Source organism: Lissotriton vulgaris, chromosome 1_1 (genome assembly GCF_964263255.1).
Source record: "Lissotriton vulgaris chromosome 1_1, aLisVul1.2, whole genome shotgun sequence".
Taxonomy (NCBI): Eukaryota; Metazoa; Chordata; class Amphibia; order Caudata; family Salamandridae; genus Lissotriton; species Lissotriton vulgaris.
In genome coordinates, this window is record NC_141685.1 from 48,045,498 (window position 1) to 48,071,262 (window position 25,765).

The window sequence follows — 25,765 nt, forward strand, 5'->3', positions numbered from 1 at the left end:
GGAACGAATCCAGACTGTTCAGGCGCAACCAGCTCCGGAACCAAGAGAGCTAGTCGATTGGCAAGTACTTTGGCGTAAATCTTTGCGTCTACGTTTAGCAGACTAAGAGGCCTGTACGAGCTGCAGAGGTCCGAGGGTTTCCCTGGCTTCGGTATAGTGACCAGCAGCGCCTCACGCATGGTGAGGGGCATCTCACCGTCCTCACAGATTGTGTCGAAGAGGGTGATCAGGTGTGGGAGCAAGATGTCTTTGTAGGTCTTATAGAAGCCTACCGTGAGCCCGTCGGAACCCGGTGCACTGCCCGCTCTCATGCCCTCCAGTGCCTCCAAAATTTTGTCCTCATGGAAGGGGGCCATCAAAAATTCCCTGTCCGAATTCCGCAGGAAAGGCATGGCGATATGGTCCAGGTAATCGTCCATTTCGCTCTCAACGCCCTGTGTTTTGGACTGGTAAAGTTCAGCATAATAGCGTCTGAAAGTCGCCAGAATTTGTTCCTCATCCGCGACCATGTCGCCCTCTGGGGATCTCAATTCGTCTATGACTAGGGTTTCCGAGAGCCCTTAACCATACGAGCCAGAAGGACGCCCGGCCTATCTCCCTCCCCGTAGACCCGGGCTGTGGCGTATTTACCCATATAGAGAATTTCCCTGTCCGCTAGTGACTGATACTCTGACAGTAACGGGGTGAGCACCGGGCCATTGTCAGTGCCAGGATCCAGTAGTTGGCGGCTCTCCAGGTCCGCCAGCTTAGCTTCTAGAGCGGTCAGCTCCCGTCTAATGGTGCGCAGCATACTGGAGTGTTTTGACATAGCCATGCCTCTAATAAAAACCTTGAATGCCTCTCAGACCGTGAAAAAGTTATCAACTGTGCCCAGATTAGTAGCAAAATATTTATCAATGTCTTCCGCCAGTTCGCCCCAAAAGACATCATCCAACAGAGCGAAGGGGGGGAACCTCCAGGTAAAGGCCGGTATACCCTTCCTAGCAGTGGAAAGATGCAACAGAATGGGGGAGTGGTCCGAGAGGGTGCGCGGGAGAACCTTGCAAGTGCCAATACTACTCAGGACCGAAGGGGTCGCCAACCAGTAATCTATTCTAGTGTGGACGTTATGGTAGGCCGAATAGTGTGTAAAGCCGCCCTTCGAGGGGTGTTTGTCCCTCCAGACATCTACCAGGTCGAGTTTGATCAGCTCGGCTCTCATGTAGGAGGCGGAGGCCACCGGTCGCCAAGCAGGGCCCGCGGAGCGATCCCTCTCAGAGTCAAAGACAAAATTAAAATCCCCTCCCCATAACATCCCAGGTTGTTCATGAGATCTACAGTGTGCGGACAAGGCAGCATAGAATTCAGGGTTATCATAAATGGGGCCGTAAACATTAACTATCAACAGGTCAAGTCCCTTACCCACACATCTAGCCAGGACATATCGACCCTCCGTATCTGCCATTACCGGGATCAATTTCAATTGTGAGGAAGGGCTGACCCAGATTAATACCCCCGAGAATGTATCGTGAAGCCAGCCGCTACTATTTGTCCCGCCAACCCTCGAGACTGTAACATCCTGCTGTTGATAGCAAATGGGTTTCCTGCAGTAGGGCCAAATCAACATGGTGTCGGTGTAGGTAGCTAAGGACCTTCCTCAACTTGCGGTAATCGTTCAGGCCCCGCACGTTCCAGGTCATCAGTTTCAGAGTGTGTGGGGAATGTGTGGGAACATTCAAAGCAGCATTCGACATTTCAAGGACATTTTAACCATTGTATCACCAGGGATGGCGAGAACAAAACACAGCAGTACACATTTCCCCGTTGTAGCCAGCCGGCATTTCAATTCGGGCACAGTTCCACAGAGCAGTCCACTCAAGGCAATTGCAAACTCCCCAAACCCATTGAAACAAGAACCCCCGTCAGTAGCTTCTCCCAACCCCACCCCCCGCTCCCTCACCCACCCACAGCCGACCACCCCCAACCAGGTCAGACAGGCCCCAAAAACTACCCCCATCAACCCAAAAATAGCAATTCGTAGGTCGTTTCGAAACTCGACTCCCGAAGGGAGTCACACAGCCAAAGGCACCGGGGCAAAGCACGCCTGTAAGGAACCGCACCACCAACTGCTCTATCGCATATAGTCAGTTCGGCTCACCAGCCCGGCCCCGCTATTTGTTCAGTGTCCATAGTAAATCACACCAACGCGCTCCCCAACCCCACCAACCCCCCAACCATTGTACACTGGCCTGAGCATACCCCAAAGCAGCGTTATCCTCCCCCTTCTCCAACAACCGCCATAGCGCAAGTCCATTCGATTCGTACGCTGCACCATCAAACAGTACTGACGGTCATAGTGCAATCCAGACTTACCGCCCCCCAAGGGGGTGGTGCAGCTCCTCCATTTTGAGGAATAGTGTCCCCTCCTCGTTGAGGAGAGCTAAATACTCCATTAGGACCCATCTAGTCTTGCTCGTCCATGTGCGAGACTGAACCAGCGTCATCTTCCTGGTTCTTCCGAGCCTCCTTGCGCTCCCGAGTCCATTCCTTCAGGGACTTCTGAAGGTCTCTGGGATCCGTGAAAAAGTAGGAATGCCCCCCTGTGTTGATGCAGAGTTTGGCGGGGTACAGCATCGCATAGTCCAGGCCCAGCATACTTAGTTGTTTTTTGTACGGCGCAAACTGTCTCCGCTCCTCCTGTACTTTAGCCGTAAAATCCGGGTAAAGGGAGATGTCCATGCCCTCATGTTGCAGCTTACCCTTGTCCCTCGCCAGGCGCAAAGCAGTGTCCCTGTCGCGGTAATTGAGAAGCTTCGCGATGATGGGACGAGGAGGCGCGCCCGGCTGCGATTGTGGGCCCAACGTGCGGTGTGCCCGCTCCACGATGAACATGGGGGAAAAGGCCTCCTCCCCGAGCAGAGTCTTTAACAGTTTCTCTACATAGAGTTCCATTTTGCCAGTCAAGGCCAATAGCTCTTGCCTGACTCTAAACCTAGCTTTCTCAAGCTCATGTAACTGGTATTCCCTATCTAAAGAGTGGTCCCTTTAGCTCGATACAGAGGTCTGTACTGAATGCCCTGAGCAGTCAGATTCTGCAGATGGAGATCTAGATCTCCTTGGTAAACTCTTCACTCTTCCAGGAGGGGTGAAGATTGGCTCCCCTGAGCCATCTCCCTGATCCTCTGGAATATCTGAATAGTCCAGGTGGGAACCTTCAGGTTCCTCCTGCCGGGTTTGAGTCTAAGTCATAAAAGGTGTCCTGACATGTCCTCATTCCTTGACCCACCCACTCTCTCCAGCTCCTCTGACCCAGGGGTCTTCCTAAGGCCATTTATGAGTAACACCTCAGTCAGGCGTTGAGTGTTGGCTGCTCGCCCTGTCTTCAGCTTTCTAGAGGCACACGGAGCTTTCAATTCCTGTATCTAGAGGGCAAAGAGCCACTGGTTTCTCCTTCAGTAAACATACTAAGTGTGGTGTGTGCACCTACCTAACCTAATGGGAAACTAAACTCTCTTAGGTTGGGGAAGGGTGTGCTAAACCCTTGACTACTCAACCCCAAGTTCAGTAGAACTTACTTATCCAAGCTAGTATTACATGCACCTAGTACTTGTGGTTTCCCAGTTAATCAATACAAAGATGTATGTGGTAAAATAATGCAGGGGTTGAATCCCAACGGCTGCACACCAATGTGAGAAGTTGGTCTGGTATATGCTGTCCGCTAGTTAAAGTGGGCACCGTGCACCAGTCCAAACAACCCTTATGGTAATTAGGTTAAAGATAACCTTGGAAAGCTATCCAAGTGGTAACTGTGGAGAGCACCCGTTGGGCTTAGTCTTGAAGGAATGTTAAGCAGCTTGTTTTACCAGAATGCAACCTTATAGTATTGGTTGAATTAAAGGAAAACCACACAGTAGTTATACAAATATGTATTTATTAATATAACACTCTCTAGTATCCTCTATTTGAGGATATAACACATATCACGCAATACTAGCAAAGAAACAATCATAAGTAGCACAATACGCAGTGGGCTCCAGGGGAAGACCAAACCATATACTAAAATAGTGGTATAAGAACCACGACTTGAGTCAATGTCTAGGAGGTGTAGAATCGCACAACCCCAAGGAACAAACCAAAGTTGAGTACGTAGGGACCCCACGGAGGGCGCGTGCTTTGTACAACTCTATGGGAGTGTCGCAGTTGACGTTTTAAAGATTAAGGACCATTCCAGTGGATTACGAAGAAACCCTTTGGAACTTAGAATGTTGGAGAGCCGTGGATACCGTAGGACCAGAGTTACCTATCCCAGGGAAGCTGGGTGCATAGGGCTGAAGTGGTGTCGGAAACCGTTGTCGTTCTCAATGGGAGACTTCAAGGAAATGCCACTGCTGGTGTATGGTGCAAGGGCACAGATGATGCTTTGGACGGAGAGGGAGACGAAGTCACGCTCAGTCGAAGTCCAGCAAAGTCCAGAGTGACCAGACGGTCGAAGTTCAGTGGTTTCTGGTTCAGAATCTTGTCCACATCGAATCTAATGTCCTCCAGCCAGGTAAGCCCTTTGTTATCCACGTGAGAGGGTTGGACAAATTCTGGGGACCCTCCCAGGAGAGGGTCTGGAGAGTGGGGAGGATACACCCATGTCCTTGTCCAGTTTCGTGCCAGAGCCTGAGCCAACGACTCACAGAACTGGTTTGAACTGGACTTCTTGTGCAGACTTTCTGGCACTGAGGTAGAGCCCCCACCCAGCCCCAATACACTAAATCCTGTCTGGGAGGGGGTCACACCTCCCTGTGACAGGATGCCTATTGTGTTTCCTTTCCCTGCTCAAGTTTGGCTCAGCAGCAGGAGGCCAGAAATGTGTCTTGGGTTGACAGCAACCTTTTTGTGCTGTCTGGGTCAAGAAGACTGGTACAAAGAAGACCAGGGACATAACGAAGCTTGCTTCTGAAGGGTGGACTCATACCTCCCACACCAGTTACCGGCGTGGAGGTATGATTCCAAGATGTTTTTTTTTTAAATCTGTTTATTGAACAGCTTGCATAATATACAAACAGGCAAATCAGGGTTGCCCAGGAGATACACAGACAACGGGGCCCAGAAATCTTTAGGGCGTGAAGACTCGGGCAGTTCCTCTGCATATATTTCAAGTTGGACTTTACAGTAGAGTAAGTCCCGGTCCCACTTTTTCAGAGTAGCAGTAGTTTTAGACCCCCAGCATTGTGCCACTGCCCGTGGGAATAGTAATTTGTGGAGTGGGAATAGTAATTTTTACCCCTACGCTATCCAATGCTTTCCCTACTGTTGCACTCTCTGGAGTGGGAATAGTAATTTTTAGCAACCAAGGTTGAGACATCGACTAAACGATGGCTGCAGGGTTTGAGGTTCTTTACCCAGCCCAGCAGGCAGACATCAGAAGGACACATCACGAATTCAGAGGCAACATTAGTAAGCAGAGTTGTGACCTTGGTCCAGAATTGATAGATTCCTGTACAATGCCATTCAAGATGCAGAAACTCTGCATCCCCCTGCCTACACCGAACAAAGCAGGCATTCTCCCGCAGACCAAAGCGCTTCAATTGCAGCGGTGTATAGTATAACTGGTGCAAGTATTTAAAATGGATGATGCGGAGGTTGCAATTTGCAGTTAAGCGGCCTGTCAGGGCGCAGCAGAACCGCCACATATCTGGTGACAATGAAGTTCCTTGTATCGCCACCCATTTATTATTTGAAGGGGCCCTGCTCATGCAGGGGCGCCCTCTAACATAAAACCCAGCACCCTGCCTTCAGGATTGATAAGGCCTGAAATAGGGGTGAATGATAGGTTTTAAGTGTAGTAACTTATAGATATAGTAAACCTATATCTTTCATAAGTGGTGAAGCACCAGCTTACACAGGCTGCAATGTCAGACCTGTAGTTGCATTTTGCATGGACTCTCATGGGTGGCATAATACATGCTGCAGCCCGTGGGAGGCCTCTGGGGGTACCTATGCCCTGGGTACATGTGTACCATATACTAGGGACTGATAAGGGTACCCCAGTGTCCAATCTGGAGTGTACCTAGTACATGTTTTACAGTTTAGGAGGAAAAAGCAGATAGGCTGGGGTCCTGATTGGCAGGATCCCAGCCAGACTAGTCAGAAACAGTGGGTGCAATCAGCAAAAAGTGGGGGTAACCATAAGAAGCAGTTCCTACTTTCCTACAGTTCGTGATGAGTGGATTGGTTAGTTGTGTAGGATAGAGTTATGTACTGTTCGCAGGTGATGGTAGAAATGTGTGGTAGCTGGGATAGAAGGGTATAAAGGTGTGCTTTAGTAGTGTGTGCTGAGAAATTGAATTGTGCATAGGGTTAGTTTGTAGTCCATGAGTGGATTACATTTGGTGTGTGTGTGTTACTCTGGTCGTGGATGGGGTTGGGTGTGTGCTGATGAATGGGGAAATGGGCAGCATTTCTGATCCTAGTCCCGACCAGCTTCAAACAGGAACTCACTCTTGTCCTCTCCACCCTCAGCCTCAATGCACAGGTGAGACACCCTAAGCTTTTTTGTTTTCTTTTTACATAGCCCGAACTAGACCCGAAGATATCAGGCATCAGAGCGATTTACATGAGCACCAGTTTCGTTACACAAGGACACATTCATTTTCTTAGGCAAGGGGAGATTAAGTGATTTGCTCAGAATCACAGGATGTTGTGCGTTGTTGCCGAGACTCAAACCTGGTTCTCCAGCTTCGAGGTCAACCGCTCTAGCCGTGAGGTTACATCCTCTTCCATAGCCTTGGCCTTGAACTTTTATATCCCTAGTAGTCAGGTGACCCCTTCAGCCAATGGGAACCCTAGCCCTATCCAATCGCAACACTAACCATGAACCTTAGGGCCAATAGGAGGCCAAGACCTTACAACTAATCATAGCCCTAGTCCAAGCACTCAATCAGGCACAAAACTGTAAACCCTACGTCCAATAGAATGCCTAACTCCAACCCCAGTCCCAACCCAGTTCCCTGTCAATCATACAGGAAACCCTAAACCCTATCTCCAATAGAAATCCTAACCAGAGGTCTAGTCCCTACCCTACATTAAGCAACCAATCACACAGGAAACCCTAAGCCCTATTTCCAATAGAAAGCCTAACATTAGCCCTAGTCCTAACCCTAGACTACACAGCCAATCGCACAGGAAACTCTAAGCCCTACGTCAATAAAAAGCCTAGCCCCAGGAACCAATCCAAAACCCTAAACCTATCCACCAATCAGTAACCCTAAGCCCTACATCAATAGAATCACTGATCCAGGAACCAATCAGAACCCTCAAATAACCAACCATGGAGAACACTAACCCTGAACCAATAGTAACACCAGATGCAACCACCAATCAATGCACCTAATAGTAGTCTTTATAGGAATTTACCAAACCCCCCAGCGAAACTACGCGCATCACCTCCTCCCACGATCTCTGTGACAAGCTTGAATCCTACTTCCATCTGAAAATCAAGGGCCTCTATGACCACTTCAATGACCAGACAACTGACGCCGGAACTACAACATCCCCAGCCATGCCAGACAGCCTACCGTCTCCTCATGAACCCCAGTGACCACCGAAGACACAAGTTCGACCATGAAAGGCATCCACTCAGGAGCCCCCATGGACCCCTGCCTGCCACTCATCTGCCACAGAGCCGCCATCGCCACAGAACTATGACGCACCATCAACACCGCCTTTAAGACAGGCACCGTCCCCAACAACTGGAAACATGCAGAAGTCAGACCCCTGCTCAAGAAGCCCTCTGCGGACCCCACTGACCTCAATAACTACTGATCCATCTCCCTCCTCCCATTCCCTATAGGGAGAGTTTGTAGCTCCACGTTGTAGAAGAGTCGGTCAAGAGGGAGCACACTGCATTGAATAATTTCTTGGTATGCACTTTTTATTAGTATTACAGGAAATCACAATGATTGATTGTCTCTTTTGTATTCTTCTTTCCCACAGGGTCTTCCACTTCAGTCCCTTAGGTGAGCCTCGGCCGCCGTCGTCCCTCAGACAGAAGGAAAAGACTCAGGTAAGTGTTTTTGCTTTATGGTTTAGTCAAGGGAGGATGTGAGGGATAAAAAATAGCTATGCGTAAATGTGAAGGAGAGGGGGTAGAGGTTGGAGCAACCAAAAGAAAAAGAGTAGCCGATGATTTCTGCTCTTGTCTTTCTTTTCTGTCTCACGTATTTCCTTTTCCCTGGGTCCCTTTCACCCCTCAGCCCCCCTCCTGTCCCTCTCTGACTCAGCCCCTTTCCAAAACCCCGTAGATGCCCACGCACCTGGAAGAGCCACATCACTCCGGGTCCGTGGCGTGGTGACTCCACGTCCTTCAATGAGGTCTGTGACCTCCCCAGGGCTCCGGTTCTCTCTGGGAAGCTGTTAGGCCTACTCCGTCTTTCCGGTCTTCCCTCGCTGGTTTCTCCGCCTCGCGTTCCCGTGCTACGTGTAGCTGGATCGACGACTGACCAACCTGACGCTCTCTCCACCCCACCTTCTTCAAGCGTGTATCCTCTGATATCCGTCCTCAGCACCGGCTTAAAGGGTCGCCTGCTGATTCCCCTCTCTCCACTTCTTGATGGCAGCAAAGCAGACAACTGGTAAAAGGGGACTGTGAATATAGGAGGGGAGAAATATATGAAGGGATGGCATGGCACTCCTTATCCTCTATCCCATCGTCTACCACAAGGGCTACCTGACACACCCCACCCCCAGACGTTTCCTGTTCGGGTAAATGAGGGATGCGTGAAAGAAAGTCAGCAACTTGGTATGCAGAGTATAAAAGATGACAATGCTAAAACTAGTGCCCATCCTGGAATAAAAGAAGACACTCCCAAAAATAGCTAATCCTAAAAACCCACCTTCCAAAAACAAGATACCAAACAAAAGGAAAATCTTAGGAGTTCCAGGTGATGTTCCTGGTGTCTGATTACTGGTGTTTGTTTAGGTTTACAGGAGTCCAGAGGTTACATAGCAAACCTTGTCTATGCATGCCGTGTATTTTTCATTCATTATTGTCGTATTTATGAAATCCACTAATCGCGTGCCAGAAGGGAGATGTATTTGGCTACAGTTGTTTATATAGCGCCAGACTAGATCAGGTCTGTGTCTCCTGCTCCACAGCTTGTACCCGTAAAAGTGCATCAATGTTTCCTTCCCCTGGAAGCAAATCCACCTGTATTCCAGTTTAAGCATATTTATTCTCATAGAATCACTTTCAAAATCCACTGTTCCGCAAGTAAATTCAAATTCAGTCTGCCCAATTCATTTTGGGGGTTCTCCCTTCATCAGGGGGCGCATGTGAGGAATCTATGTTGTATGTTGTGTGCGGAAAATAGTGAAATAAGAATTAATTTGCAATGCAATCTAATCTTACATATACATAAATTAATAGTTTACTACATGTCCTGGTAGAGCCGAACCGCAAGTCTGCGTTTGTGTTATACCAGGACCTTCACCTTTTCGATAGTGAGAGCTACTTCTGATCGAAGAGAATCATCCTGATCTATTGCCTTTATCACGTGGCTTAGCTAAGGGTAGATAAATACCAAGCAACTTAATTGCTGCCCTGGAGCGCCCAGTCCTGCTGCAGGGGGGACATAGCATTTGTAGCACTGAGTTAGGAAAGGTTTACCTGTAGGGCCCCTAAGCCTTTGTAGCACTGTTAGGTTTACCTGCGGGACCCCAAGCATTTATAGTACTGGTAGGAACGGTGTATCTGTGGGGTCCGCAGGGACGCAATATGTTAATTTTATTCCTATTAACGAATCACATCTGAGAGGTGAGTGTTTCACTGAGGGTTGTGGCCTCTTTCTCCTGCAATACATGGGATGGCATTGTTCTCTCGAAGTGAGTGTGAAGACAGAAGACTTCTATTATCTGGTGAGTTGCCCTCCTGTTCACTGGCTCCTGTCCAGATCCTGGCCCTGGTTTAACAATTCAAGATTAATGTTCAGTAGTGGCAGTCACAGTATAAGGACTGTGAGCAAGACCTGCTGTAGAGTTTTCGCTGTCCTAGGAAATATACGTGCGCTGATTGCAGTGTCCGATTTATTAAAAAGTGCACACAGAGTACCCCTTAGAGGGGTCCCCTAAAATCTACCAATCCTTAGTTTGGTCACCGACTGGCCTGAGCCAGCCTGCTACCACCAGAGTGTGTTCTGTCCTCATGGGGAGAGTGCCTGTGCACTTCGAGGTGGAGGGGCTCACACCTCCCCCTGGTCAGGAAGAGCCATCTGTGGCAAGTATTTTCAAAGGCCTTGCCGTCTTTGTAATGCGACCCCAGCCTCTCCTGTTAGAGGGAGCAAGCAATCTTCCTGTCCTCACCCCCTTTTAGGCGCAAGGCCAGGTGGGAAACCTTAGATACAACAGGAGGTGTGCCCCCGCCCCCTCTGTTAACTCCACCCCTCAGGTGCTGGAGGCGAGGTGAAGTACACTTTGTAGTGCCCACCATCTTGAAGATGATGGGACTTATCTAATCAGGGCTAGCACTATGTCCACTTCCCACAGGAGGTGGGCATGATAGAGGGTATAGACACCCCAGGAAAGGGGCCCATTAGCCTCTACCGGTCACTCCCTTGTAACACCCTTAAATCAAGATTTTAGCTGGCATCCCAGACCCTGAATTTTAGTTCTTGGCGACCGAAGGGCACTGCAGCCTTCTCTGCTGGTGAGGTTCTGTAGAGAACTATTGTCTTGGTCCCAGCCCTACTGGCCTGTCTGCATCCCTGGATGATCCAGAACCAAAAGGCAAGTCGTCTTGCAGCCCAGCGACCTCCAGAACCGTGGGAGGACTACCTGCCTTCCATAAAGGGCAATCGAGTTTTATGTAGTGGGTTTTGGCCAGGGAGTGTCAGGACAAGCCAAGCTATGTTACTCACTCTATATTTGCAGACTTTGTGTTTTTGGTCTAATCACTCTCACTAATGTGAACCGTATTTTCGGTGTCAACACCATCGATTGAGCACTAGTTCAATAAAAAGAGATTTACAAAGTACCTGTGTCTTGGCAAGATAAGCAGTGGGCTGGTCATTTATTCAATCGAGTCTGTTGTTGAGCTCTGAGTTCAAGCTGCCCTTTAATGTAAACAGGGTCATTGATTTGGCAGTATCAGTATCTGTAGTTAAATTAGACAAAAATTAGTTCTAATTGCCAACTCCCTGACACCCTGAATGGCCTCAGCCCAATCACCCTCGCCAAGCGTGCCTAGATCCCTCTCCCACACAGCTCTCCGTGTCCCCAAGGGATCCAGAGAACTGTAGATCAACTTCCTATAGATGGTTGAGATTGCTTTTTCGGTCAGGAGACCAATTAGTAGCTGGTCCTCCAGTAGGGATGCATCAGGCAACTCCCCCCCTTCCCGGATGTGACTTTGCAGAGCGTGGCCACCTGCAAATGCCAGAACCGTTTTTAGTCACCTAATTCATACTTTTGTTGTAGGATCGTGAAGGACACATGTGCCTGTCCCCCCACACATCGCTCGGCCGTTCTAAGCTAATCAATCCCCATTTTGTGAAGCCCTGCAATCCTCCCACTGCACTTACGAGATCACCATCATACAGTGGAGTAATTTCAGTCAGCTTACCTTCTCAGCCTAAATACTTGGTAGCCTCTCCACACCTTTACCAATGTTTGGGTATGGGTAGGTAGGGTGCACTCATGCTTTCTTCGATACAGTACCGGGGTGGGGTAACCTCTCTTGCCCATGGCCAAACTATCTACCCGGTAAGCAAGATCCTCATGGTCCGCAAAAAACCAGTTGTTGACTGCCACCAGCTGCGAGGCCCAGTAATACTTGTGAATACTCCGGACCGCCGGTCCACCTTAATCAACTCCCCTCTGCACCTTACTCAGCGTGACGCGCCGCCATCCCACAACAGGAGCCGAAGTTCTCAGAATACCTTTTGAAAAAAAATGTCTGGTGGGATCTTAAAGGACATTTTTTGCCCAATGTACAGGAGACCCTGGAGGGTCATCACTTTAAATAGGGCCACCCGGCCCAGTAAGGAGAGTGGGAGCGCCCGCAAGTGTGGGGCATCCCAGCGAAGACGGTCTAATTTCGGGAGTATGTTCCTGCCTGTGCTCTCTTGTAATAAACACAACCAAATATTTAAAGCCATGTAGTGCCACCCTAACTGTGCACCTAGAGTGCAGCCGCAGGGTCCCTGCCACCAGCAGGAATATTAAGGACTTCTTCCAGTTGATCTTATATCATGAATAATCTCCAGGTATGTGAAAAATGTGTAGGATTCGTTCACTCGAGAAGGCTGGTTGCGTGTCATATAACAAAACGTCAGAGTAGACGGAGATTCTCACATCCCACTCCTGATCAAGTGGAATATCCCATATGAGAGGTCCTGGTGAACCCAAACATGTGTAAAGAGCATAGGAGACAAGGAACATCCCTGTCGGACGGCAAAGACTCAGTAGACTGTATTATTGACGCACATGCTCGCTAGAGGGGCCTCATACAAGAGCTTAACAGCAGCGCCACTGGTTCAGCAAAGGAATCCCATATTGCATATGGTATTCCATTAAGGTGTCAGAGATTTAAGCGTGTTCCCTGGTGTGGCATGAAGCCCGATTGATCATGGTGAACCACTGTTGCAATTACTGTCCGCAGGCAGATCGCCAGGGCATTCGCAAGGACCTTAGTTTCAATATTAAGCGGGGAGATAAGTCTATTAGACCCACACTCAGTTGCCGGTTCGTCCTTTTTGGGATGACCGCCACCTCAGACGTTCTTTGGTCCTCCGGGAGACACCCTTATTTTCATATACTCTGGAGGTACTCCCTGATTTTATCCATCATGCTTTTATATGATTCTAACGGGAGCTCATCAGGTCCAGTCGCTTGCCCTGTTTGCAAGGTTCCTATTGTGTAATTTAGTCTACTGTCAGGTCTTGGTCTAGTGCGTCTAGGTCCTTATTTGTTAGCATTGCAGGGTCGGGTCTTTCAGGAAGTCTCTCCCAGTATTTCCGTCCCCTTGTTGTCGGTGTCCTCAAGGATCCAGTTCCGTCCTTTGTCTTGTCTCTCTAACCATGTAAGCAACTCATTGGCTTTATCACCCACATCATAGAAACAGCTGGGTAGCCAGCGCTTGAGTGCCCGCTATTTTCCATTAGTGCTCTTAATGTGTGCTGCTTCAGTTGATGGTGTAATGGGAGAGAATCTGATTCCCCACTTGCCAGGCGTGCCTCCAGGAAAGCACATTCCGTGTCCTGAGCCTTGCACTTCAATTTACGTTCCTTCGACATTCTCCCAATCAAGGCTTGTGTCTGGCCTCGAATCCCTGCCTTGAATTCACTCTATAGCACACAAGCTGATTCAACAGGCCGCCCATTCTCCTTAAAATAGAATTCTGCTCTATCTCTTATACGAGCTTTGAACGTCTTGCCTTTTAAATATCACAAATCAACCCTTGGGGGTAGGATGAAGTCCACAACCGGACCATTGAGTTGCACCTCCACCAGCGAATGGTCTGAGATTCCCCCTGCTATGTGTGCAGAGACTCTAAAATCACCTTTATGGACAGTCTGGCTGAAAGGATGGTGCAGGCATGCCAGACTACCATGTGCTGCAGACAAGTGCGTCTGGTTCTGATACCCTCTTCTCCTCTAGGGGCATTTAGGAGTATCATGAATATATTATAGGTGCAGTTCTGTCTCTCAAGTCACCCCAATGCGTATATGCTCTGTTGTAAGCGTCTTATCCTTCCACAGGATGAGTCAGTCTTGTCTGGGTCTCTTTCCTGTTTCCCGGCACTTGAATGGCACGCCCAAACACTCGAGAGAGCCGTGACCCACCAGTAGGCTTTTGTGGTGCGCTTTTGTCCTGAATGTAGGGCTGCATACAGTAGGGCACCCACTCTGCCTTTTCTTTGCCTTTTATAGTGCTGCATTCAGTAGGGCACCCACTCTCTCTTTTCTTTGCCTTTGCCTTAAGATCAGCAGTCCCAAGGTAGCAGTCACACCTGGCCTGTTGGTAAGTGCAGCCCCTCTGGAGGCCTGACCGTCAGCAATTGAGCCCACACTGTGGTCGGCTGGACCACTGGCGTAAGCTCAGACAGGGTGTTCGACACTGGAGTAGTTGTAGTCCCTCATGGGCCTCTGACACAGAGTAGTCAGAAATTCAGCAGCTAAAAGCCCAACACAGGCTCCAGTAAGCCAGTAGAATCAGACCCTGTTGTGTTAGGAATTTGGCAAATGCAACCTTGAATGGGGCGTTGCCAGCACACAATCGTCCAACTGGGCCTCAACAATCACGTTGTCGTAGAGTTTTATTTTCTGCCTTGAACAGCTCGGAGAGTCTTGGCGGGGGAGGAGGGGGTCCCTCAGACTAACTGGTCCTGCTGAATGGCTTTCCGGCCCGCCCTACAGATAACGAGGATGTGTCGGACCTTGCTTCTTCCAGGACAGCCTTGTCCTCCTGCTGGATAGTCAAACTCCCTTCCCTTTCTCACCAGACAGGCAGGCTTCTAGGCAGAGTTCTAGGCTCTTCAGGACAGGTACACAGCTTCTCCATTAAGTAATTCAGCCTGCAGGTGATGTCCCTTCAACTTAGAAAAACTGTCAGGCTGACACAATCCCTAGTGGCACAGCAGGCACCAGAGTACTTTGTAGAGCACATTATTCCTTGGTAACAGAGGACTTTGAACTGGGGTATAAAAGAGGGATAGATGGTCCCACTTGCATACACAACTGGCAGGCAGGAGATGCGGTTTACTCTGTCGCACTCTCACATTGCATTTATCCTACGCACACCAACACCCTAAACACGCACTTGATGTTAGCGCAAAGTCTGGGCACAGGCATAGAAATGGAGCATTACATGGGTGTGTCAGTAGGAAGCGACTCCACTGACCATGATGCAAAGATCTCATCAGGCTATTGATCCTTACAACAGGGTGCATTGCCACCTCCGCTCTAGCTGTTAAACCCATGACAGTCATCTGCCTTAAATAAGGGCACACTTGGTGTGACCCTCCAGGTCAAAGGACCGGTCCAAGATCTTTCATAGTCCCTTGTTAGAAGTTGCACAATACTGGGGTGGCAGAAAAATCTCATGTAATTGTTTTGTGGTAGATTTATCCCAGTAACGTGCAGTTACTCGTTTGACGCCATGGACAGGGGAGTTGCCACGAGGAACACATTCTTCTGCCTGTCAAACCACATGCCATTCACTATTTCATAGTGTTTTACTGCTTTTATTTACCACTAGTTTTAAGCAGGTGGTAGATAAAAGCATGTGGTTGGTTGGGGAGAGAGGGGTGAAGCGGGGGAGGGAAGGGTAAAGAAATGTCTAACAAAGGGAAGATTTGTGTGTTTCCCCCAGTTTGTAAAAAAACAGCATATGTCTTGGCTGCTTCTGCTGCACCTAGAGTCTTGTGCGTCTTTTCAGTCTAATTTTCCTGTCTGGAAAAAATTGGTGTCCTGTTTTTCTGCACCCGGTACATCCAGGTGCAGAAAAACCTAACAACTGATAATCAGGTGGAATAAAATGAACACATGAAAGTACGCCTTAATTTCATTGCCCTTGATTCATACTCTGGACCATAGTTGAGGGATAGGTCTAGGCATAGTCCTCGCAGCACAGAATAGATTTGCGCGTGGCAGAGGCCAGAGCTCAAAAGTCAGGATACCAGATACAGGTAGGTGGTAACTCAGGGCAGGGGAAAAATGCCTGTTGTCCATGGAGGGGAAATTCCCGTCCCAGAAATCTAGATTAAAAATTAATTAATAGTATCCTTTTTTAAATATCTGTTTGGAGCCAGTCCGTATGACTTTAATGTCTGCCTTTGGGGTTCTATGTTACAAGTCCATAGGGTGCATGTATCCTTTGTGAGCTTAATAACATATTGAAAATTCTATAAATCCTCACTCCTACATCCAAGTACTCTCAGGCTACAATTCTACACTATGCTCTGTATGAAAAACAGCTCAACATTTTCAAAATTCTGCAACTCTGCATTGATTTGGCTTGCAAATTATATTTTTGGAAATTTTCATGTATTAACTATTTAATTTTAATACTTTAGGTGATTGAAATTACTGACGAAGAAAGCAAGATTTAGCACCAGGCAACTGAAGTCAGTGCCATAAGAAGGATTACTTTGAAAAACTGGAGGACATCCAGCATTCTACGTTTAAACAATTTCCAAAATCTAGGTGTGGCGAGGAAGTGGGAGCTGAGGAAAGTACTATACTGTAAGTGAAGTCTCTAATTTAGCATTTCATTAACCCAGAGCAAAGCCATATCTGTGCACAGAATAACCTCTGTTGCTGGTTGCGTGTCATATAACAAAACGTCAGAGTAGACGGAGATTCTCACATCCCACTCCTGATCAAGTGGAATATCCCATATGAGAGGTCCTGGTGAACCCAAACATGTGTAAAGAGCATAGGAGACAAGGAACATCCCTGTCGGACGGCAAAGACTCGGTAGACTGTATTATTGAGGCGCATGCTCGCTAGAGGGGCCACATACAAGAGCTTAACAGCAGCGCCACTGGTTCAGCAAAGGAATCCCATATTGCCTCTGGTACTCCATTAAGGTGTCAGAGATTTAAGCGTGTTCCCTGGTGTGGCATAAAGCCCGATTGATCATGGTGAACCACTGTTGCAATTACTGTCCGCAGGCAGATCGCCAGGGCGTTCGCAAGGACCTTAGTCTCAATATTAAGCGGGGAGATAAGTCTATTAGACCCACATTCAGTTTCCGGTTCATCCTTTTTGGGATGACCGCCACCTTAGACGTTTTTTGGTCCTCTGGGAGACACCCTTATTTTCATATACTCTGGAGGTACTCCCTGATTTTATCCATCATGCTTTTATATAATTCTAACGGGAGCTCATCAGGTCCAGTCGCTTGCCCTGTTTGCAAGGTTCCTATTGTCTAATTTATTTAGTCTACTTTCAGGTCTTGGTCTAGTGCGTCTAGGTCCTTATTTGTTAGCATTGGCAGGGTCAGGTCTTTCAGGAAGTCTCTCCCAGTATTTCCGTCCCCTTGTTGTCAGTGTGTATATGCTCTGTTGTAATCGTCTTATCCTTCCACAGGATGAGTCAGTCTTGTCTGGGTCTCTTTCCTGTTTCCCGGCACTTGAATGGCACGCCCAAACACTCGAGAGAGCCGTGACCCACCAGTAGGCTTTTGTGGTGCGCTTTTGTCCTGAATGTAGGGCTGCATACAGTAGGGCACCCACTCTGCCTTTTCTTTGCCTTTTATAGTGCTGCATTCAATAGGGCACCCACTCTGTCTTTTCTTTGCCTTTGCTTGAAGATCAGCAGTCCCAAGGTAGCAGTCACACCTGGCCTGTCATTACGTGCAGCTCCTCTGGAGGCCCGACCGTCAGCAATTGAGCCCACACTGTGGCCGGCTAGACCACAGGTGTAATCTCAGACAGGGTGTTCGACACTGGAGTAGTTGTAGTCCCTCATGGGCCTCTGACACAGAGTAGTCAGAAATTCAGCAGCTAAAAGCCCAACACAGGCTCCAGTAAGCCAGTAGAATCAGACCCTGTTGTGTTAGGAATTCGGCAAATGCAACCATGAACGGGGCATTGCCAGCACACAATCGTCCAACTGGGCCTCAACAATCACGTTGTCGTAGAGTTTTATTTTCTGCCTTGAACAGCTGGGAGAGTCTTGGCGGGGGACGAGGGGGTCCCTCAGACTAACTGGTCCTGCTGGATGGCTTTCCGGCCCGCCCTACAAATAACGAGGATGTGTCGGACCTTGCTTCTTCCAGGACAGCCTTGTCCTCCTGCTGGATAGTCAAACTCCCTTCCCTTTCTCACCAGACAGGCAGGCTTCTAGGCAGACTTCTAGGCTCTTCAGGACAGATACACAGCTTCTCCATTAAGTAATTCAGCCTGCAGGTGATGTCCCTTCAACTTAGAAAAACTGTCAGGCTGACACCATCCCTGGTGGCACAGCAGGCACCTGAGTACTTTGTAGAGCACATTATTACTAGGTAACAGAGGACTTTGAACTGGGGTATAAAAGAGGGATAGATGGTCCCACTTGTATACACAACTGGCAGGCAGGAGATGCAGTTTACACTGTCGCACTCTCACATTGCATTTATGCTACGCGCACCAACACCCTAAACATGCACTTGATGTTATTGCAAAGTCTGGGCACAGGTATAGAAATGGAGCATTACATGGGTGTGTCAGTAGAAAGCCACTCCACTGACCATGATGCAAAGATCTCATCAGGCTATTGATCCTTACAACAGGGTGCATTGCCACCACCGCTCTAGCTGTTAAACCCATGACAGTCCTCTGCCTTAAATGAGGGCACACTTGGTGTGACCCACCAGGTCAAAGGACCGGTCCAAGATCTCTCATAGTCCCTTGTTAGAGGTTGCACAGTACTGGGGTGGCAGAAAAATCTCATGTAATTGTTTTGTGGTAGATTAATCCCAGTAACATGCAGTTACAAGTTTGACGCCATGGACTGGGGAGTTTCCACGAGGAACACATTCTTCTGCCTGTCAAACCACATGCCATTCACTATTTCATAGTGTTTTACTGCTTTTATTTACCACTAGTTTTAAGCAGGTGGTAGATAAAAGCATGTGGTTGGTTGGGGAGAGAGGGGTGAAGCGGGGGAGGGAAGGGTAAAGAAATGTCCAACAAAGGGAAGAATTGTGTGTTTCCCCCAGTTTGTAAAAAAACAGCATATGTCTTGGCTGCTTCTGCTGCACCCAGAGTCTTGTGCGTCTTTTCAGTCTAATTTTCCTGTCTGGAAAAAAAGGGTGTCCTGTTTTTCTGCACCCGGTACATCCAGGTGCAGAAAAACCTAACAACTGATAATCAGGTGGAATAAAATGAACACATGAAAGTACTCCTTAATTTCATTGCCCTTGATTCACACTCTGGACCATAGTTGAGGGATAGGTCTAGGCATAGTCCTCGCAGCACACAATAGATTTGCTTGAGGCGGAGGCCAAAACTCAAAAGTCAGGATACCAGATACAAGTAGGTGGTAACTCAGGGCAGGTGGAAAAATGCCTGTTGTCCGTGGAGGGGTCATTCCCGTCCCAGAAATCTAGATTAAAAATTAATTAATAGTATCCTTTTTTAAATATCTGTTTGGAGCCAGTCCATATGACTTTAATGTCTGCCTTTGGGGTTCTATGTTACAAGTCCATAGGGTGCATGTATCCTTTGTGAGCTTAATAAAATGTTGAAAATTCTATAAATCCTCACTCCTACATCCAAGTACTCTCAGGCTACAATTCTACACTCTGCTCTGTATGAAAAACAGCTCAACATTTTCAAAATTCTGCAACTCTGCATTGATTTGGCTTGCAAATTATATTTTTGGAAATTTTCATGTATTAACTATTTAATCTTAATACTATAGGTGATTGAAATTACTGACGAAGAAAGCAAGATTTAGCACCAGGAAACTGAAGTCAGTGCCATAAGAAGGATTATTTTGAAAAACTGAAGGACATCCAGCATTCTACGTTTAAACAATTTCCAAAATCTAGGGGTGGCGAGGAAGTGGGAGCTGAGGAAAGTACTATAATGTAAGTGAAGTCTCTAATTTAGCATTTCATTAACCCAGAGCAAAGCCATATCTGTGCACAGAATAACCTTCATCTAAAACATCATGTAATCCCAGAGAGGAAGCACACACTGCATAAAAGAGAGTTATAACAAAAGGTTTCTTCTGCAGACCATCAAAGAAAAGACGCTGAGAGAAGACTCTGAAGCTGACACGTTAACAACCAAAAGATTGGAAAATCACCTTTGTTCAACAACCGTTTTTAGCCAGTTATGCAAGTTTGAGACTATCTGACTCTGGGTAGAAAACGACAACCCACTCTGCTCACTCTTGCGAAAACCTTAAAAATTCACCACTTTATTGTGTTCATGACCATCTCAGAGTGTTTCCTTTTTATTGTGTACTGTTCTGTAATTCTATGTAAATCGCCTCAACATTATCTGCTGTGCATGAGGGATATGTAAAACTTTTAAAGATAAAAATGGATTAAATGAGCACTGTTGCGCTATAGCTAATGTAAATAAATCCTCGTCTTCTGAACTACAAATCTTAACCTTACTTCAAACATAGAAAGGGTAGAAGGAACTGATGTTCTGCGTCTAATGATCCACAATAGTACTGTGCACGTTCTAACGCCTTCAGTTACTGCCATTACCTCAGTGCAAAAAGGTACTTATCAGTTTAATCATTACATATCAGACTAACACCTTATCACTGCATTGCTAAGAACCTATACAAATAGATTTGAGAAAATATTCAGTCACAAAATAAGTTGCTGCCGGATAGGCTATAACCTAAAGACTATTATCTGCTAGAAACATTTAGACATGTGTTACAGGGCTGCTTCCAGACATATTTTGCTCAATTCAAGTGTTAAGAAGATTACACACAATGTCTTTTAGAGATAAATGCTGAACATTATCTAAACAAGCCCAACTATAAAATCAGGTTCACTCTTACCGTGGCATATAAGCAAGAGAAAACTAAACATAGAGATATTAACTCTAGGAATGCACCTTATAAAAACACGGACTGTGAGAACAAATTCAGTGTTCAAAACCGCCTCAATCAAGGTAAAATAACCTAAGTTGGGAAAAAAAGTTACATGTGCCAAAAAAGATACATAAATCTTATCTCACAGAATTTGACAGAATGCACACTGGGGGAAACAACTTTCAGTGCAATGTATGCCAAAAAAGTTTCACGCGTAAATCTTATCTCACTGAACATATGAGAATCCACACTGGGGAAAACCACTCTCCGTGCAAAGTATGCCAAAAAAGTTTGGGGAAAAACCTTATCAGTGCGCTGAATGCCAGAAATGTTTCAGTGACAAAAGAGGACTTACTATACATACAAGGACCCACACTGGGGAAAAATCTTTTCAGTGCTCTGAATGCCAAAAAAGTTTCAGCCGTAAATCTTATCTCAATGAACATGTGAGATTCCACACTGGGGAAAAACCTTATCAGTGCTCTGAATGCCAGAAATGTTTCAGTTACAAAATCAGACTCACTGAGCATATAAGAATCCACACTGGGGAAAACCCTTATCAGTGCTCTGAATGCCCAAAACATTTCAAACTTAAATCATGTCTAACTGCTCATTTGAGATTCCACACTGGAGAAAAACCTTATCAGTGCTCTGAATGCCAGGAAAGGTTTTGTAACAAACAAAGCCTTTCTCGACATGCAATAACCCATTCTGTAGAACAACCTTATCAGTGCTCTGAATGCCAGAAATGTTTCAGTGTAAAAAGTAATCTCACTCAGCATATAAGAATCCACACTGGGGAAAAACCTTATCAGTGCTCTGAATGCCACAAATGTTTTCGTGAAAAAGGCATTCTCAGTCAGCATATAAGAACCCACACTGGGGAAAAACCTTATCAATGCACTGAATGCCACAAATGTTTCAGTGATAAACATAGTCTCAGTAAGCATATAAGAACCCACACTGGGGAAAAACCTTATCAGTGCTCTGAATGCCAGAAATGTTTCAGTGTAAAAAGTAGTCTCACTCAGCATATAAGAATCCACACTGGGGAAAAACCTTATCAGTGCTCTGAATGCCACAAATGTTTTAGTGACAAAAGCGTTCTCAGAAAGCATATAAGAACCCACACTGGGGATAAACCTTATCAGTGCACTGAATGCCACAAATGTTTCAGTGATAAATGTGGTCTCAGTCAGCATACAAGAACCCACACTGGGAAAAAACCTTATCAGTGCTCTGAATGCCAGAAATGTTTCAGTGGAAAAAGTAGTCTCACTCAGCATATAACAACCCACACTGGGGAAAAACCTTTTCAGTGCTCTGAATGCCAGAAAATGTTCCGAAACAAAGGAAGTCTTTCTCAACATACAATAACCCACACAGGGAAAAACCCTTATCCATGCTCTGAATGTGAGAAATGTTTCAGTTACAAAAGCAGTCTCATTCAGCATATAAGAATCCACACTGGGGAAAAACCTTATCAGTGCTCTGAATGCCACAAATGTTTCAGTGAAAAAAGCAATCTCACTCAGCATATAAGAATCCACACTGGGGAAAAGCCTTATCAGTGCTCTGAATGCCACAAATGTTTCAGTGAAAAAAGCAGTCTCACTCAGCATATAAGAATCCACACTGGGGAAAAACCTTATCAGTGCTCTGAATGCCAGAAATGTTTCAGTAAAAGAAGGACTCTCGCTCGCCATATAAGAATCCACACTGGGGAAAAACCTTATCAGTGTTCCGAATTCCAAAAGTGTTTCAGCCAAAAATCTAATCTCACTGAACATGTGAGAATCCAGACTGGTGAATAAAATTATCAGTGCTCTGAATGTCAGAAAAGATTCAGAGGTAGAGATGGATACAAGCTCCAACACACCATCAAAAACAATTCAGTGCTCAGAACGCCAGAAAAACATCAATTTTAAACTCAATATCACTCTACATGAGCAGACGCACCCACGGGAAAAACATTACCAACGTTGTGAATGCCCGAAATTCCTATTTGATTGGCACATCCTCACTAACCAAAAGCGACTCCATACTGATGAAAACCTTATGAGTGCTCTGAATGCCAGAAAAGCTGCAGAGAAAAACGCTATCTCACCATGAGAAACTCCACACTGGAGAAAATCCTTATGCCATAAAAGGTTGAATCTGAAAGACCGTGTTATGCTTCATGAGAGATCCCACTCGGGGGAAAAACCTTATGAGTGCTCGAAATGCAAGCAAAGTTTTGGTTACAAATTACTTCTCACTTGTCATGAGCGAACTCACATGGGAGAAAAAAACCTTATGTGTGTTCTGAATGTCAGATAAGGTTTAGTCTTGAATACAATGTCATTTCACTTGAGAGAATTCACACTGGACTAAAGCCTTATACAGGAGGGGAAAGCCAGAAACGTTTTACTCAGAAAGGAGACCTCACTAAACATGAGAAATGCATCCACACCAGGTGAAAAGTAAGGCGTATCTTGAGTTGCAGAAAAGCTTCTAACAACCTGACTTTACATGAGAGAGCACATATTGTAGTTGCAATAGGATTCATCAAGAAACTCTTGCAGGATAACTTAGGCTGCCCGCATGCAACCTCCAAAGAAATTTCAGGCCTGGATTTTTATTAATGTTTTCTTAAATATATTTGCAAATTTCGTCACTTAAACAGGAAAGGAGCTAAAGCAGTCTCTGGACATAAAATAGGATGTAATCATAATCTTTAGATACATTTTCTGAGTTTCAGGAACAATGTGTGTCTTCTGGGTTTAATCCAAACCACTATAATAAACATTTTGATTTGATCTGTTTGTACTGGTTTCTATTGCAGACAATAATCTAGATTTAGACCAAGGATCAATCCCACCCATGGCTTTTAAAATCTATTTATCAATGATCTCAATTAGTGTTATCGCAACTAAAACTGTAATAGAACTGATCTGAGAGATGGACCTTCAAGTATTATGCTCAGTCAATTTATTGAACAAACTATGGAGTTAAAATCTGAATAGATTAGATCCACAAGCATCGCCTGACCACTGTATTTTACATCCATAGATTACTTATCAGCACATTTTCTCTAAGTACAATTCAGTCATCTTCTATTTTTGCAGAGTTCGTGCTGGGTCTGTTTGAACTCTTTTAAAATATGACATTTAAATCCAAAAGTTCAGGAATTCTAGTTTCAAGACTGGTCAAACCTTAATGAATGGTATACCTAAAGATGCCCTTCTGTTCCTACATTTTACAGTCATGGGGGAATCTTAAAGGTGTGACTTCTGGTCTTTATAAAACTTTTTTGCATCCTTTATTTTCACAGCCTCTCTCGCAAGCTCTCCAGTTAAAATGGCAATCTCGCCTATCGGTTACATATTCCAATATTCAATGGGACCAAATCTTGGAAGGGTTGCATAAGGGAGTCCGTGAAGCCCATCTTAAATTTTGCATTTTCAAAATTTTACATGAATGGCATTGGTCTCCAGTCAAATTGCATCATGCTAAATTGTTATCACATACTTTGTGTTGGAGGTGTTCAGCTTCTGGCTGTGATATTACGCATATTATTTGTGAATGTCCTCGTACGACACCTTTTTGGCGTTTTGTATGCAAGACATTGGACAATGCCATGTCACTCCCTCAGCCCCTTACTCCTCTGAATATTATTTTGCATGATTTTCGTAGCCTTCCGAAGTTTTCTAAGCCGCAAACTCGTCTTCTCCACACGGCTCTGGCCACGGCAAAAATTTGTATACTGCGGCACTGGAAATCGCCTCTGCCTCCTTCGCAGGAAGAGTGGTTGGTAGCAATGATGCAAACAGCTATACATGAACGTACAATTTATAATTTGCAGGATCAAACTTCCATTTTTCTCCAGGTGTGGTCTCCTTTTTTGGAAGCCACTGTGCATAGTGACTCTGTTTCCACTTCTCCTTCTCTTTTGACTGTTCCACCTTCTTAATTCTCTTCTTTTAGGTTTTTACTGCTCAGCTTTACATTTTTTCTCCTTTACCTCTTTTGTGCTTACTCGTGTTGCTCTGGGATTCTTGCTTACTCTTTTTCTTTTCTTTTTCTCTTCCTTTTCCTTTTATTCATTTTCTTCCTTTTCCTCCTGTTTCCTTTTCTTTATTCTTCTTCTGTAATGTATTTATTTTGATACTTTCTCATTATTATTGTATTGAAGATTATGGAATATACGATATTTTTATGTCCTCATATTTATCATACTTCGTGTAATGCCTTTCCTCATTTGTATTATTTTACTTGTCAAAGATATTACCCTGCTTTATCTTTTGTATCTGTACTTTTATCTGAAAAATCTCCAATAAAAAATTTCAACACAAAAACCTTAATGAATGCTATACCTAAAGATGTCTTTGTGTTCCTACATTTTAATGCGCACCATGATTCAGAAATGGCATGTTTTTGCTTTCGGAGGTAACATTCCAAACATATTTATTATTGTTGCCAGCCGAAACATTATCACTAATTAGGAAGATAACATCAAGTGGTCCTGTGATGCTTGCTGGAATGGGAAGTGTTTAATCAAAAGGTGGATTGAATTCAAGGTAGGTGACAATTTAGTAAAAGCGTGTGGATTTTGTATATATTTAAAATTGTTGATCTCCAAAAAGGCCTAAATCAGTAAATTGAATTTAAATTCAAGTTTATCATTGTAATCCTATTGTTGCAAAAGATGTGATTGTGAACCCCATGAGGTGGTTCCTTTCCAGAAAGCATTCAGGTGGTAATCATGAGTCAAATAATGCCGAGGAGGTTAAAATATTCAAATTGAATTCTAATTATGCATGAAATGTTCATTGTTCAATATATTTCTTAGCATTTTAATGTGCAGACTTTATTGCTTAAGGAAAATAATTAGAATTTGTTTTTTTTTTATATGTAGGAAGCATTACATTAATGAAACTACTGTATCCCACCTTCTTTCCTTTCTTGTTCTTAATGAACGTTTCTATTGTTGAACTTTAAAGATTGCCCAAAATTAAGAATTGTGCTCTACATAACTTTGCTGTGTTACAGTATGTTGATTTTTATGTACAACGTTTGTCTCATGTATATAGCAACTGATTGTTTTGCTTTAATAATCAGCTTATGTTTATTAGGTCTTATTATTCAATAAAATGTTTCAAACACAACAAATGGTAGTTCATATGTATTTACAACTGCAACATTTTTATTGTGTGGGCACTTTCAAAGGGGCCAAAAATAAGGTCTGTGGGATAACGGTGGACCACATTGGCATC

At 45.4% G+C, this 25,765-nt stretch overlaps 2 protein-coding genes across 2 annotated transcripts in view; one reads left to right on the forward strand and one right to left on the reverse strand.

Moving 5' to 3' along the window:
• LOC147737168 (uncharacterized) overlaps nucleotides 1-25,264 on the forward strand; it is a 63,458-nt gene extending 38,194 nt beyond the window's left edge. The window contains exons 4-7 of the mRNA XM_086918840.1: nucleotides 7,963-8,032; nucleotides 16,037-16,205; nucleotides 19,371-19,539; nucleotides 19,689-25,264. Of these exons, the coding sequence (XP_086774966.1) occupies nucleotides 20,789-22,324 (1,536 nt within the window). The 5' untranslated portion in view covers nucleotides 7,963-8,032; nucleotides 16,037-16,205; nucleotides 19,371-19,539; nucleotides 19,689-20,788 and the 3' untranslated portion in view covers nucleotides 22,325-25,264. The remainder of the gene's footprint in view (nucleotides 1-7,962; nucleotides 8,033-16,036; nucleotides 16,206-19,370; nucleotides 19,540-19,688) is intronic.
• The window catches only part of LOC147737166 (uncharacterized), a 498,742-nt gene that overhangs the window by 303,981 nt on the left and 168,996 nt on the right, over nucleotides 1-25,765 (reverse strand). The gene's annotated exons all lie outside the window — the stretch shown is intronic.